General features: G+C 41.4%; 2 protein-coding genes across 5 annotated transcripts in view; one reads left to right on the top strand and one right to left on the bottom strand.

The window, feature by feature from the left end:
• APPL2 (adaptor protein, phosphotyrosine interacting with PH domain and leucine zipper 2) overlaps positions 1–12475 on the top strand; it is a 51854-nt gene that overhangs the window by 34047 nt on the left and 5332 nt on the right. For both annotated transcript variants that reach the window (XM_087449007.1, XM_004418055.3), the window contains exons 11-17: positions 1177–1365; positions 2861–2903; positions 2986–3042; positions 3143–3231; positions 8097–8255; positions 8421–8473; positions 10153–10327. In XM_087449007.1, coding sequence (XP_087305133.1) covers positions 1177–1365; positions 2861–2903; positions 2986–3042; positions 3143–3231; positions 8097–8255; positions 8421–8473; positions 10153–10327 — 765 coding nt within the window. The remainder of the gene's footprint in view (positions 1–1176; positions 1366–2860; positions 2904–2985; positions 3043–3142; positions 3232–8096; positions 8256–8420; positions 8474–10152; positions 10328–12475) is intronic.
• WASHC4 (WASH complex subunit 4) overlaps positions 7934–12475 on the bottom strand; it is a 70066-nt gene continuing 65524 nt past the window's right edge. The window contains exons 34-35 of one of the 3 annotated variants that reach the window (XR_015556368.1): positions 8326–8526; positions 7934–8103 (exon numbers count right to left, since the gene is read on the bottom strand). The gene's annotated coding sequence lies outside the window, so the exon portion shown is untranslated. Of the gene's footprint in view, positions 8527–12475 lie in introns of all 3 variants that reach the window. The other 2 variants (XM_087449004.1, XM_087449003.1) reach the window with 2 other exon arrangements.

The following is a 12475-nucleotide window of genomic DNA, read 5'->3' on the forward strand; positions in this document are numbered from 1 at the left end:
CTCTTCACTGTCATCCTCCTGGACCACTGAGTGTTGTTATTCTACCCCTCCCCTTCCTCCAGGCCCCTAACAGGTGGGAGCCATCAAAGCCAGAGTCTGAGGGACAGGAAGTTTTCAGAGTCATCTAGGTTCATATAGACTGAATCACATATTTAACATTCAGGTCTTTAAATGTCCATTTTGAATTAAAGGGATGATCAGGTTTAATTGCATCTAAGAGCAGAGGGAGGCTACTGTTGGGGTAGTGAAGAATCGGTTTGAGTATCGGTCAGACACCCCGCTGGGCCTCAATCGCTTATCCATAAAATAGAGCTGGTAATTGCACCTCCTTCATACAGTTGTTACAAGGATTGAATGAGGTAATTCCTAGAAGGTAGTAAGCACTCAAATGTTAGCTATTACCATTTTTTGGAAATTATTATAATTATTGAGGCAGGAAACCTAGTGCCTTGCACATGGTTGCTACTCAGTAAATACTGACTCAAGTAAATGTATTTGGTATCCCCCAAATGGAGGATCTATGAAGAGGAATTGCCAGCTGCTGTCTTACCAGGGTAGAGCTCTTCAAAGGTCTGTAAGCTTGTTGAGATCTCAAACCAAATGTCTCCTTTAGTTCTGTACAGATAGAAAACTCCACAAGGTTCTGGTGTTCTTTGCCAGTTACGGGATTTTCCTCTTGTAAGCAGCCCACAAAACAAGAATAACATCCAGCTGAGCACAACTCAGTCTTCTAAATGCCCCAGGGTTCTGTGTGCTGTGGCCATGGTGATCCTGGTGACTGACTAGATTTAGAGCAGTTCAGCTCCACGTCTTAGAGGAATGATCTTCCAGGTTTCCAGTTCCTAATGGTGATGGACTAATTCCATTTCCAGATATCAGGTAGAGGCCAGAGTCTGGCTGCAGTGGAGGTAGGCACATCCTGCCCACACGCTGGAGTTGGTCGTGGGTCTGGCATCTCCCATGGGAGCAGATCCCAGAATCTCCCAGATCATTTAAGCTAAATTGGACCTCTTCTGCTACTCTTTGCACTTGAGTTATTTTCAAAGCAGTTTTGCTTTAATAAAAAGAATCACATTATTTCTAAAATGCTGCCAATACCCTAAAGAGGCAGCAAGATCTTGAGGTGCCATTCGTGCTTCCTAGTACTAATGGGCTTTTTAAAAACAATTCTTACAGTAAAACAGGGCTGGTCACCACCACTTGGGAGAGACTTTACTTCTTCACCCAAGGCGGGAATCTCATGTGTCAGCCCAGGGGAGCCGTGGCTGGAGGTTTGATCCAGGACCTGGACAACTGCTCGGTGATGGCTGTGGATTGTGAAGACCGACGATATTGCTTCCAGATCACCACTCCTAATGGAAAATCGTATGCCACACGGGTTTTATTTGGGAGGAGAACAAGTGTAGTGACTCCACCCCTGCCAGGGGCCTCCTGGCTCATTCCTACACGCCAGTCCTCCCTGGGAGAGGCTCTGTTCCGGGTACTGTTGACCTTTCGGGAGGATGTTTTCATATTCTCTTTAAGCAAGCACACATGACCTGTATGGGATCCACCCTGCCTTATTTAAGGAGTCTCGGTGAGGATTTGTCTGTGGCTTCGGAGAAGAGATGACCTATGTCTGTAAGATGGTGACAGAAGGAGCTGTTTGTCAGCACAGATTCTCAGAGAGAGAAGGCTGTGGCTACTCCTTGCCTGTTGCTGAACAAGCATTTGTGTTTGTATTATGGAGGGGCAGGGATGAGGGGGAGAATAGGTAAAAGCTGCCTGAGAAGTCCGTTGTTCTAGCTGAGACAGGAGATATGAACCATACTTTGAGCTGCAGCAGTGTCATTCGTTAGCATGCTGTCCCCACATACCCCATGTACCTCAGGGGCCCAGAAGAGGTCATGCTTTTGAAGTGGCAGCCTTGTGGTCATTCACAGTAGATCCTATCCCAGGGGATCCCCTGTCACTTAGACAGTGGTTTCAAACTACTCCAAGGAGTTCAGAGCCCCGTGAGGTGCTCCAGGGTTCACCTGCCTCGGGAGAGTCCTTCAGTCAGCTGCTCTACTTGCATTTGCTGTCTACGTTGGGGTTCTGAGTTGAGATTTTATTTGAACAATAGCACGTTCAGGAGAGGTGGGGGCAGTGTTGGTATGGTGTTGACCGTCTCCTCTCCCAGATTGGCAGAGCAGTTTTAGACACCATATTTTCTCCCCGAGTGATAGGAGAAGATCTAGAAAGGGAGACGACCTAGGAAGGAAGACGCCTGCCTTCTAGTTGTGGTCCCAGGCAGTTACATAACTCCTCTGGGCCTTGGTTTCCTCAGATATAAAATAGGGGTAAAATACATGTTCCCCACCTCCCATAGATGATCTGAGGAACAAAGGAACTAGCAGATGTGGAGTCCTTTTAGAGTTAAGCCTTCACAAAGGTAGGGCAGTAGTATTTGTATCCTATCTCCCTATTCCCTGGCCCTCCGTGTGCAGATTTTTTAGTTCTTGGGAAGGAGTGTAATGGCTGCTAATTCCTTCCTTGGGTGTGATTGGGAGGAGTGGCTGAGCCAGAGTCCTGGTTGCCTTGGATCATCTAAGAAGGGCCAACAAGATGGTCCACACTGTAGAATCACAGACTGGGGCTAACAGATCTGAGTCCAGCCTGCTCATTTGATAGCTGAGAAAGCTGAGGCCCAGGGAAAGGAAGTATTGGGCCATGATCATGTAGTGAATGAGCAGTAGAGCCAGAACCCCATTTCTTTCCTTCCCATCATGCCGCCTTCCTGGCCCTTGCCCTTCAGGACCCCAGGCAAGTTGAGTTTATGTAGACTAATCCTCAGTCGCTGAGATCTGAGAAGCACTTATCCAGATGCATTTTATTTCAGGGGAATAATCCTCCAGGCAGAAAGCAGAAAGGAAAATGAAGAGGTAAAGGTTTTGTTTTTTTTACTTCTTTCCTAGTATAGTGGGTGACTTTGGGATTCAGCAGGTTTTTTCATGTCCTCTACAGTGGATATGTGCAATAAACAACATCTCCAGGCAGATCTACTTGACTGACAACCCAGAGGTAATTAACAGCTGCCTTACCTGCATCTCAGCCCTTTGCTCAATCTGAAAGGTAAGCATCCACCTCCTGGGACTGAGCATGTCTTCCTGTGGATTTTTAGGCAGTCGCCATCAAGTTGAATCAGACAGCTCTCCAAGCAGTGACTCCTATTACAAGTTTTGGAAAAAAGCAAGAAAACTCACGCCCCAGGTAACTAAAGGACAATGGAAAACTAGTTTTTATGGAGCCAAACTATGTATTAGGAGTTGGACACAAGCTGTTTCATCCTCACAAACCACCAGGAGTAGTGTTCAGCTCTGTTGTACAGAAGCAGTAACTGTGGCTAGGAAAGGTTACATATTTTGCCCATGTTCACACCACAGATGAGGGGCAGAGCCAGGATTCAAAGCTGTCTGATTTCAGCATCCACATCCTTCCCACTGGACCGTGCCGCTGCAGTCCAAGCACACAGGACTCGCTTCTAGGGTCTTGCTAGTCAGGGGTTCTCCTCACGTTTTCTATCAGTATCAACAAAGTTATGGAACCAAAACAAAATTTTTTAAAATAAGGAACAAAATCACCCTTTATGTGTCTGTGTTACTGCCCTGTTACGGTGCCTTATCTGCACACATACTGATATTTTCACGTGTGCATTTATTTTGCATTTTCACATGTATATTTTTTATATTTTTAAGTTTTTTCATAATTGTTCCTTTTAATAACTATATACCCTTTTCCATCATTTATTATTATTAGCTATTAAGTATTCATGTTGTCTCCCCTTCCTTTGTTTGCTATCATTTATTGTAAACATTTTCATGCACGTAGCTTTTCTTTTGTTTTGAACACTGCTTTAGGATTTATTCTAGGAATCCCACCTTTTGTCTTAATGGGAGTTTCCATTTGGTTAAATAATAGAGGGCTGTGTTATTTGTCATGCTAATGAAAGCATGGCATCAAAGGGTAAATTAAAATTATGATTATATTTGGTGTCCATCTTTCAGTGTAGAAAGAACCCCCTTACATGTTTTACAGATATTATCTACTGAGTCCAGAAGAAAGTCATTCAAAAGCTCAGAGTGGTTAAGTATCTTCCCAGGGTCGCAGTGCTGTGCAGTGGTGTGGAGCCAGTGTTCACACACCTGCACTGGGTTCATGAGAAGGAGCAGTAGAAGCGAAGGCCAGAAAATAGGTTTGAGTCCAATTGTGAAAGAACTAGGAGTTAGAGGCAGTGAAGCAGACCAAAGGCTCTGGGCGAAGGGGTGGCATAAGCAGAGCCAGAGTAGAAAGGTGGTTCTGCAGCACTATAGCAGATAGATTGGATAGGTGTGCGGGGACAAGGGCAGGGCAGAAAGACCCAACAGGATGTGGCTGTAATAGTAGCTGTGAAATGGAACATGAGAACCTGAGCAAAGGTAATAAAAATGGGAAAGCGGCAACGAGTCTGAGAAACGCTTCGGTGCTGTGATGTGAGGGTCTAACAGTTCACACAGCAGCATGCTGATTAAGTCCAGCTCTAAGGAAAGCACTGCATGAGTGGAAATGGAAGTGAAGATGCAGCCAGTAGGGCTCATCCGTGAGCTCTGTCTTGGGCAAATGTGTCTGTCTCCTCCTCGTAAAGCCACAAGAATGTTAGGGGGCACCATGGAGAACACTAGACTCGGAGTTAGGAGACATTCTAATAATAGCTCTGCCTTGAACACAGCCAGATGTCCTTGGTGAGTCAGTCAGTTCTCTGGGCCTCTGTCTCCTTAACTTTGTGACATAAGAAGATGAGAAACGAGACGACCTCTAAGGCCCCTTCCAGCTTTAATATGCTGTCTTTCTAGGGTGCTGATGTATAGTTTAATTAGCATTAGTAATTAGAAGGTATGATTGGTTTTCTAAAAAATAATTTGCAGCTCAGATTTAATTATTCAGTAACTAATTTTTCTCCCAGTTCTAGAATGAGTAAATCACACTCTTAGACAGAAAGTCCCCCACAGAAGGGACACAGAAGAATCCCTGAAAAAAAACTGACTCTAGCCAGCCAACTGAATCAACCCAGAGATTAGAAAGGTGAAAGACAGGGCTGCCAGATGGTCCCAGAGCTATGGAGGGGAGGGGTACTATCTCTTTTAGGGTCAACCCATTAAGAATAAAGAAATATTTTGATGACAGTGGGAGAAAGGAGCAGAAAAACTGTGTTCTTGGGAACAAACTGCCATTCACTTCTAAGCAAATACCATGCAAAACCGTGTTCTTGGGAACAAACTGCTATTCACTTCTAAGCAAATACCATGTGTGGCCTCCCCTCATTCTACAGGAATTATATATCTAATATTCATTCATTTATCCAGCTGTTCAACAAATGTTTGTTGATATCTGCTGTGTGCCCAGGCATTGGGCTGGGTCATGAAACTTACAGATTTGTGGGGGAAGACAGGCAAAAGGTGAACAAATACTTAGTTAAAATTGAGAAAAGTGCTATTATGTTAAAGATGAGGGTGCTGTTGTGGAGAGTAAAGAGAGACCTATGTAGGGCCTATCAGTGGAGATAATATTTAAACTGAGAAATAAAAGATGAGAAGTAGCCACTCTTGCAAATAGCCAGAGGTGGTGCGTTCCTGGTAGCAGTCATGGAGGCTATAAGGCAGAAAAGAACATAGTGTATTTGAGGAACTGAAAGACCAGTATAACTAGACAGTGGTGGGTAAAGGGAGACGGTGGGGCAAGATGAGGTTGGGGAGGGAGGAAGACGGACAGATCGTGAAGGAAGTCACGCTCAGGAGCTTGGGGAGCTGTGGAAGGGTTCTGGGAGGTATGTAGGTGTGTGTGTCAGAGACAGAGAGAGATGATCCACTTTCTAAGGTCAGCTCTGGCTACTATGGAGGACACAACACAGAGCTGGGCAAGTAGGTATCCACTGAGGAGCCTGTAGCAGCAGTCCAGGTGAAGATGATGGCGTCTTAAACCAGGCTCCTGGCAGAGGAGATAAAAAGTAGATGGATTTGGGACTTATTTTAGAGGAAAAATCTATAGGACTTCGAGATGTGGAGTGGAAGAAAAAGGACAGATCAGAGGATGACCACAGTCTGGGTTGAATGATCTGGGCAGATGGTGGTGGTATTTAAAGAGATGAAAAAGAGTTGGTAGTGGGTCTCAAGAGTTCACTTTTGGACATAAGTTTGAGAGGCCCACTAAACATTCCAGTGAGTTGTTAAGTAGTCAACTGATGATATGAGTCTGGAGTACAAAGAAAGTGTCAGGGCTGCATATATGAATCAAGAACTCACAGGAAAATGGCAGTGGAAGAGATCATCTAGGGAGAGAGTGTAGAGGGAAAAGAGTGGGGCCTAGGACAGAATCCTAAAGAACTCCAACATTTGGAGTAGAGGAGAAGGAACCTGCCAAAGACACTGAGAAACATCAAGAAAAATGGCATCAGCAGAAACCAAGAAGAATTTTAAGGAGAGGTCAGTTACGTTAGATGCTTTGAGAGATCAAGGAGGATGACGACCACAAAGTGTCCATTAGAGTTGGTGACCTAGAGATCACAGGTAATGCTTTACATCATGTCACTCCTCTGTTCAGAGAGTCTTCAGTGGCTCCCTATTCTGTAGAGTCAAGTTCAGACCCCACCTGATGGTGTTAACAGCCCTCTACAACCTGGCCCCATCCTATCTTTGTTGTATTATCTCCCCTTAGACCCTCTGGGGAGCCAAAGTCTTGGGCTCACTTCCTCCCCTTTAAGCTTCTACTCATCCCTTCCTCTGGTGCTTATCACTTATTAAATCATACCCCTCTCTTAAAGACTGGATCAAACACAGATGTGAGTCTACCATTTTGGATTACTGAGGCAGTGTGGCATCATGGGAAAGCACTATACTGGCAGTGAGGAGACCTCAGTTCTTAATCTACTCACCCACCAGATAATTGAGTGCCTTCAGAATTACTCAGTTTCTCTAGAGACCTCAGTTTCGTTTTCTGTTAAGGATGGAGGTTAAACTGAATGGTCTCTACTTGCAGTGACTGTCTACCAGCCTATCTGTTGTGTTTCTAGCCACTTTCCATTTAGTATGCTCATTTATCAAATGGGATTATAAAGTAGTTTCATACAATCGATTCAGTTATTAATGTACCTGAGGAATATGAAAATACTGATATAGAAAATATCAAATGAACAGAAAGATATGGGAGCCTTTTAATAGTCCAAACAGCATAAGAAATCAAAATACTGTGACATTCTTTGCCCCACAAAGGAGTTGACATTCTAGCTGGGGAGAAAAGATTATAAAAATATGAGAAGTTCAGTTACGGCATTCTGACACTGGAAGAGAAGAAACAGGGTGGCACATGATTAATCACTATACAGACAGTACTCTCCTTTTATGTGCCACAATCTCAGTAGCAACGTGTGGGCACAGTGCTAAGGGCAAGAGCCACATAGGGGTACCAGACTTTCCCTGGGACTTACTTAGAAGAACCACTGGAGTGCGGAGGAGGGAGAGGGTCAGGGTGGCTTGAAAGGCTTAGTGGATGAATAGGAATTGGAGCTGGTGTTTGAAGTACAGGAGAGCTGGGTAAGCAGCAGAATTGAGATGAAGACCCAAAGAACAGCGTATGGTGTGTCTGGTGTAGCTCTAGTGGAAGGCGCACTGAGGGAATGGAGAGGGAGGCCCTCAGGAGAAATTAGAGCCAGGGGGTGGTTGAATGCTAGGCCAAGATGTAATATTTGTTCAGCTAACATTTTTGAATGCCTGCTATGTCCCAAGCAGTAAATATGCTCTAGCCCCTGCCCTCATAAACAAAAGATACAAAGAGAAAATCAGTAGATACTATAATAAATAGTCTAACACAATGCAGAAGGCTGTGCAGCAGAGCTAACTACAGGTAGTGGGGAGATCTGAAGGATTTTACCCAAGGACGTGAATGACATTTTTCAAAGATTTATTTGTAGAATGGGTTGAAGGATTGATTGAAATTTTCTTCCTTGTCCATCACATCAGCATTCAACATGTATTCATTTGATTTTAAGGCATAGGTTAAGAGGGATTTGTTTGATTTTTTTTTTCCTCTCCTATTTTGGACTCCAGCCAAAACCTGAAAAATTCAGAGATGGAAAATGACAAGATTGTTCCCAAAGCAACAGTTAATATACCTGAACCTGAACAACTAATTGCACCTGGAACACCTATTCAATTTGATATTGTACTTCCTGCTACAGAATTCCTTGATCAGAACAGAGGGAGCAGGTATGGGCTAAGGGAGGTTACCTCTGGGACAAATGAAAATAAATTTGACATCTTTTGTGTCCCCACCCACCTTCCAAGACTGTTGCCATTCTGATTTAGAGTTGAAGTGTTAAGTGCCTTTTAGCTGAAACTTTCAAGATTGTTTGACAGTGGTTGTTCCTCTAGGCGTATCAACCCTTTTGGTGAAACTGAGGATGAGACATTTCCAGAAGCAGAAGGTAAGAGGCTAGTTTGGTGTGCTTCTTCTTTCCCGCACACAAGTGACCAGAGCCTTTGAATAAGATGTGAAATTATGTTTTAGAGATCTATGACTTGAAATTTGAATTGAAATTATGACCCACAGATTTGTTGTTTTCTGTGGGAACTCGTTAGGACATGTGCAGTTAGAGCAAGTCTTGGATAAAAACTGAGGGGAAACTGACAGATCTTCTACAACTGTTGTACCATTAGTCACATTCATACCCTTTTTGTAGCTCCTGTGTAGAAATGGTGCCACATCTAAATCTGGTATCAAATTAGTACAAAACAAACTCAAAGAGGATAAAATGGTCACATTAAAATACAGTCTGGGTGAGTCATAAATATGCTATCTCATTCTAGAAAACCAAAGGCATAAATAAAAACTCATTCTTGAATCTGAAGATGACATGAATAAATGGTATTTAATTTGTTCATATTCAGATTTTTAATGTTTATTATCATCATACATAAGCACATACTCAGTAGAGCAGACCAGAACCTACTACTCCATAGAGCAGTACTTGAGTTCCCAGCCAAGGCAATTTAGTAGCTAGAAGTGCTGGCAAGACGTCATTTTAACACAGCTTCATGACTGGAGCCTGAGAGGATCATCAGAATGAAATGCCACTTATTTAAATTTAAAAGTAGAACATAAGAATTGGCACTCCTTACAGCTTTAGGCAAAAAAAAAAAAAAATACGATGTTAATAGGCCATGCCTCAAATCTGACTCTCCACTTGTATCTAGCTGACTTCATATGACCACACTGTTTGTAAACAGTCTACACAATCAACTTTCAAACTTGTAAAAACTGTCTTCATATGGGAGTAACCACGTATAGTATCAGTTAATTTTCCTAATGAATTCTTTAACCCTCAAGTTATTCTTAGGGACAAGGATACTAATAGGGAGGGCAAATGAGGAAAAAGTAGGCTTCTTAGTGTAAAATGGTGCATAAGTGAATTGTTGTTCTTATAGAAAAAAAAAAAAAAGACCTTTAAACCTTCATGATCTTCCAGTTACGGTTGCTGTTACTCAGTTTTGTCAGGTTGTGTGCCATTATCAAGAAGCCAATACTGGAAATTCATTAGAATTAAATAATAAAATTAACTTATTTTAGTTTAAGACCTCCATTAGTTTATGGAATATCATCACTGCCCTTCAGTAATAAATGAAGTATATGAATTGAATGAGACCCAACATCAGGTCTTACTTTCTTCAAATAAATTTTCTTCTAAAACAAGACTTTGTCAGTGGGCCAAGGTAATGAATTTTCTATTGTCTAGTGGAAAAGCTCTTATTTTCAGAGAAAAGATAAGATGCATACACTGCCACCTACATGAAGTCACCCAGAGTTTTAGGCTAGAAGGATGTTCCTCTGGTACCGCTGTTTCATTTTATAAATGAAGAGGGGCTTTTCTAGTCAAATGAGGTAGTTCCAGACAGACCAAATATAGACAAGAGGAGATTCAGAGCTTTGGCACTTTGGGGTTTGTAAAAGCAGTTTTGAGAAATAATGGTAGAAAGCCCTCCATAGAGAGCAAACCAAACCTGAGGTCTTCAGCCTGTTCTCAGACCAGCACATCTGATCCTGGTGTGCAGATCACCAGCAGGCAGGAAGTGAATGTGATCCTGAGCATAAAATGCTCTCTTGCAGATTCTCTTTTGCAACAGATGTTTATAGTTCGGTTTTTGGGATCAATGGCAGTTAAGACAGACAACACTGCTGAAGTGATTTACGAAGCCATGAGACAAGTGTTGGCTGCTCGGGCTATTCATAACATCTTCCGTATGACAGAATCCCATCTGATGGTCACCAGTCAAACTCTGAGGTAGACTGTTTCATTTTCAGACTTTCTTTTTTTTTTTATTGCAGTAACATTGGTTTATAACGTATAAATTTCAGGTGTACAATATTATACTTCTGTTTCTGCACAGATTACATCATGTCAGACTTTTTTACAGCTTCATCTGATTTCCCTTTTAAGAATGTTCATGCTAGAATATTTGTCTGATTAGAGTGTCTGTGCCCTACTCCTTTTTACATTTTGATTTTATAAGAAGTATTGGATAGAAGATGCTCCCTTCAAGACAAGAACTGATATCTTTAGAAATTTAGTAGTGAATGAATACTATTGTTCATAAAGACGCCACCATTCTAGGGTTACTCTCTTTATCTCAGAGCTTGAAAACAGAAGGTTTTTTGTTTTTCATTTCTGAGAGTGTTGTGACAACAGAACATAAACCTGCTTGAGATAACGAGACCAACAGGGGGAAAATCTGATTAGTATCTGTTGGGGTCAAAATTAAAGAAGCCAAGCAATGTTAACTACGTGATTTGGGGTTTCAGGTAATATGATCTACATGAGTGATGGCGAATGACTATTAAGCCATGGGTAGCCCATGCCTTATTAAGAGTTGCACTGTCTGTAGCCACATGTAGCACTTGAAACATAACTAGGCTGAAGTGAGATGTGTTTTAAGTACAAGAAAAACACCAAATTTGTAAGATCTTGTACTACCCCCCCAAAAAGAATGCAAAATATCTCATTAATTTTTATATTTAATAACATGTCTAGCCCGTAATATTTTAGATCTACTAGATTAAAGTATATTAAATTAATTTCACCTGTTGCTTTTCAATTTTTTTTAATGTGGCTGCTAGAAAAATTTAAATTATGTATGAGGCTTCCATTATATTTCTGTGGGACAGCAGCACTGCTTTAGAGCCAAAATGTCTAGGTTTATTCCTGGCTTTGGCATTTACTAGTTGTATGACCTTGGGCAAGCTGTGCCTTGGTTTCTTCAGCTATAAAATGAAAATAACTGTATGCACACCCCATAGTGTTGTCATGAGGAATAAATGAGTTAATACATGTAAAATATTCACAACCATGACTGGCATATAGAAAGTATTTGATAAATGTTAGCTTCGTTAACTAAGACTTGAGCAAAAATCAGAATACAGTTTATTCCATTCATTCAAATCAGATATTTCATTTCTTTATAAACCTTATACTGAGAATTGGATTCTTACCAATAAAACCTTATATTTATTTAAAGCTTTTCTCCAAATATGTCCTGGACCTTTTATAGCCGTTGGCTCATTGTTCTTATAATCTCCACCAAAAAGATGAGAGTAAATACATGTAAAAGCACTGAAAAACTGTAGTGCATCAAAGAATGCTATCAAAAAAAGTGCAAAGACAACCCAGAGAATGGAAGAAAATACTTGTAAATTATATATCTAATAAAGGTGTAGTATCCAGAATATATAAAGAACTCTTACAAATCAGCAACAAGACCAAAAAAAAAAAAACAATAAAAAAATGGATGAAGGACTTGAATAGACATTTCTCCAAAGATATACAAATGGCCAACAAGCACTGAAAAGATGCTCAATGTCATTAGGGAAATGCAAATCAAATCCACAGTGAGATACCACTTCACACCCACTAGGATGGCCATAATTTTTTTTTCAAGGAAAATAACAAGTGTTAGCAAGAATGTGAAGAAATTGGATGGAACCCATTGCTAGTGGGAATGTAAAATGGTTCAGCCAGCCACTGTGAGAAATACTTTGGCAGTTCCTCTGTAAGTTAAACATAGAATTCCACTCCTCAGTGGATACCCAAAAGAATTGAAAACAAGTGTTCAAACAAAAACTTTACCCCAACATTCATGACAGTACTATTCACAATTGCTAAAAGGTGGAAACAATCCAGATATCCATCAGCAAATGTGGTATTATCCATACAATGGAATATTATTCAGCCTTAAAAAGGAATGAAGTACATGCTACAACATGGACGAACTTTGAAAACATAATGCTGACAGCAGAGACATATCACATATTGTATGATCATTTATATGAAATATCCAGAATAGGCAAATCCGTAGAGATAGAAACCAGATTAGTGGTTGCCGAAAGCTAAGAGGAAGGAGGAATGGGGAGTGACTGCTTAATGGGTGTGGAGTTT

Source organism: Ceratotherium simum, chromosome 25, assembly GCF_057802395.1.
Source record: "Ceratotherium simum simum isolate JZ-2026a chromosome 25, ASM5780239v1, whole genome shotgun sequence".
Classification (NCBI taxonomy): domain Eukaryota; kingdom Metazoa; phylum Chordata; class Mammalia; order Perissodactyla; family Rhinocerotidae; genus Ceratotherium; species Ceratotherium simum.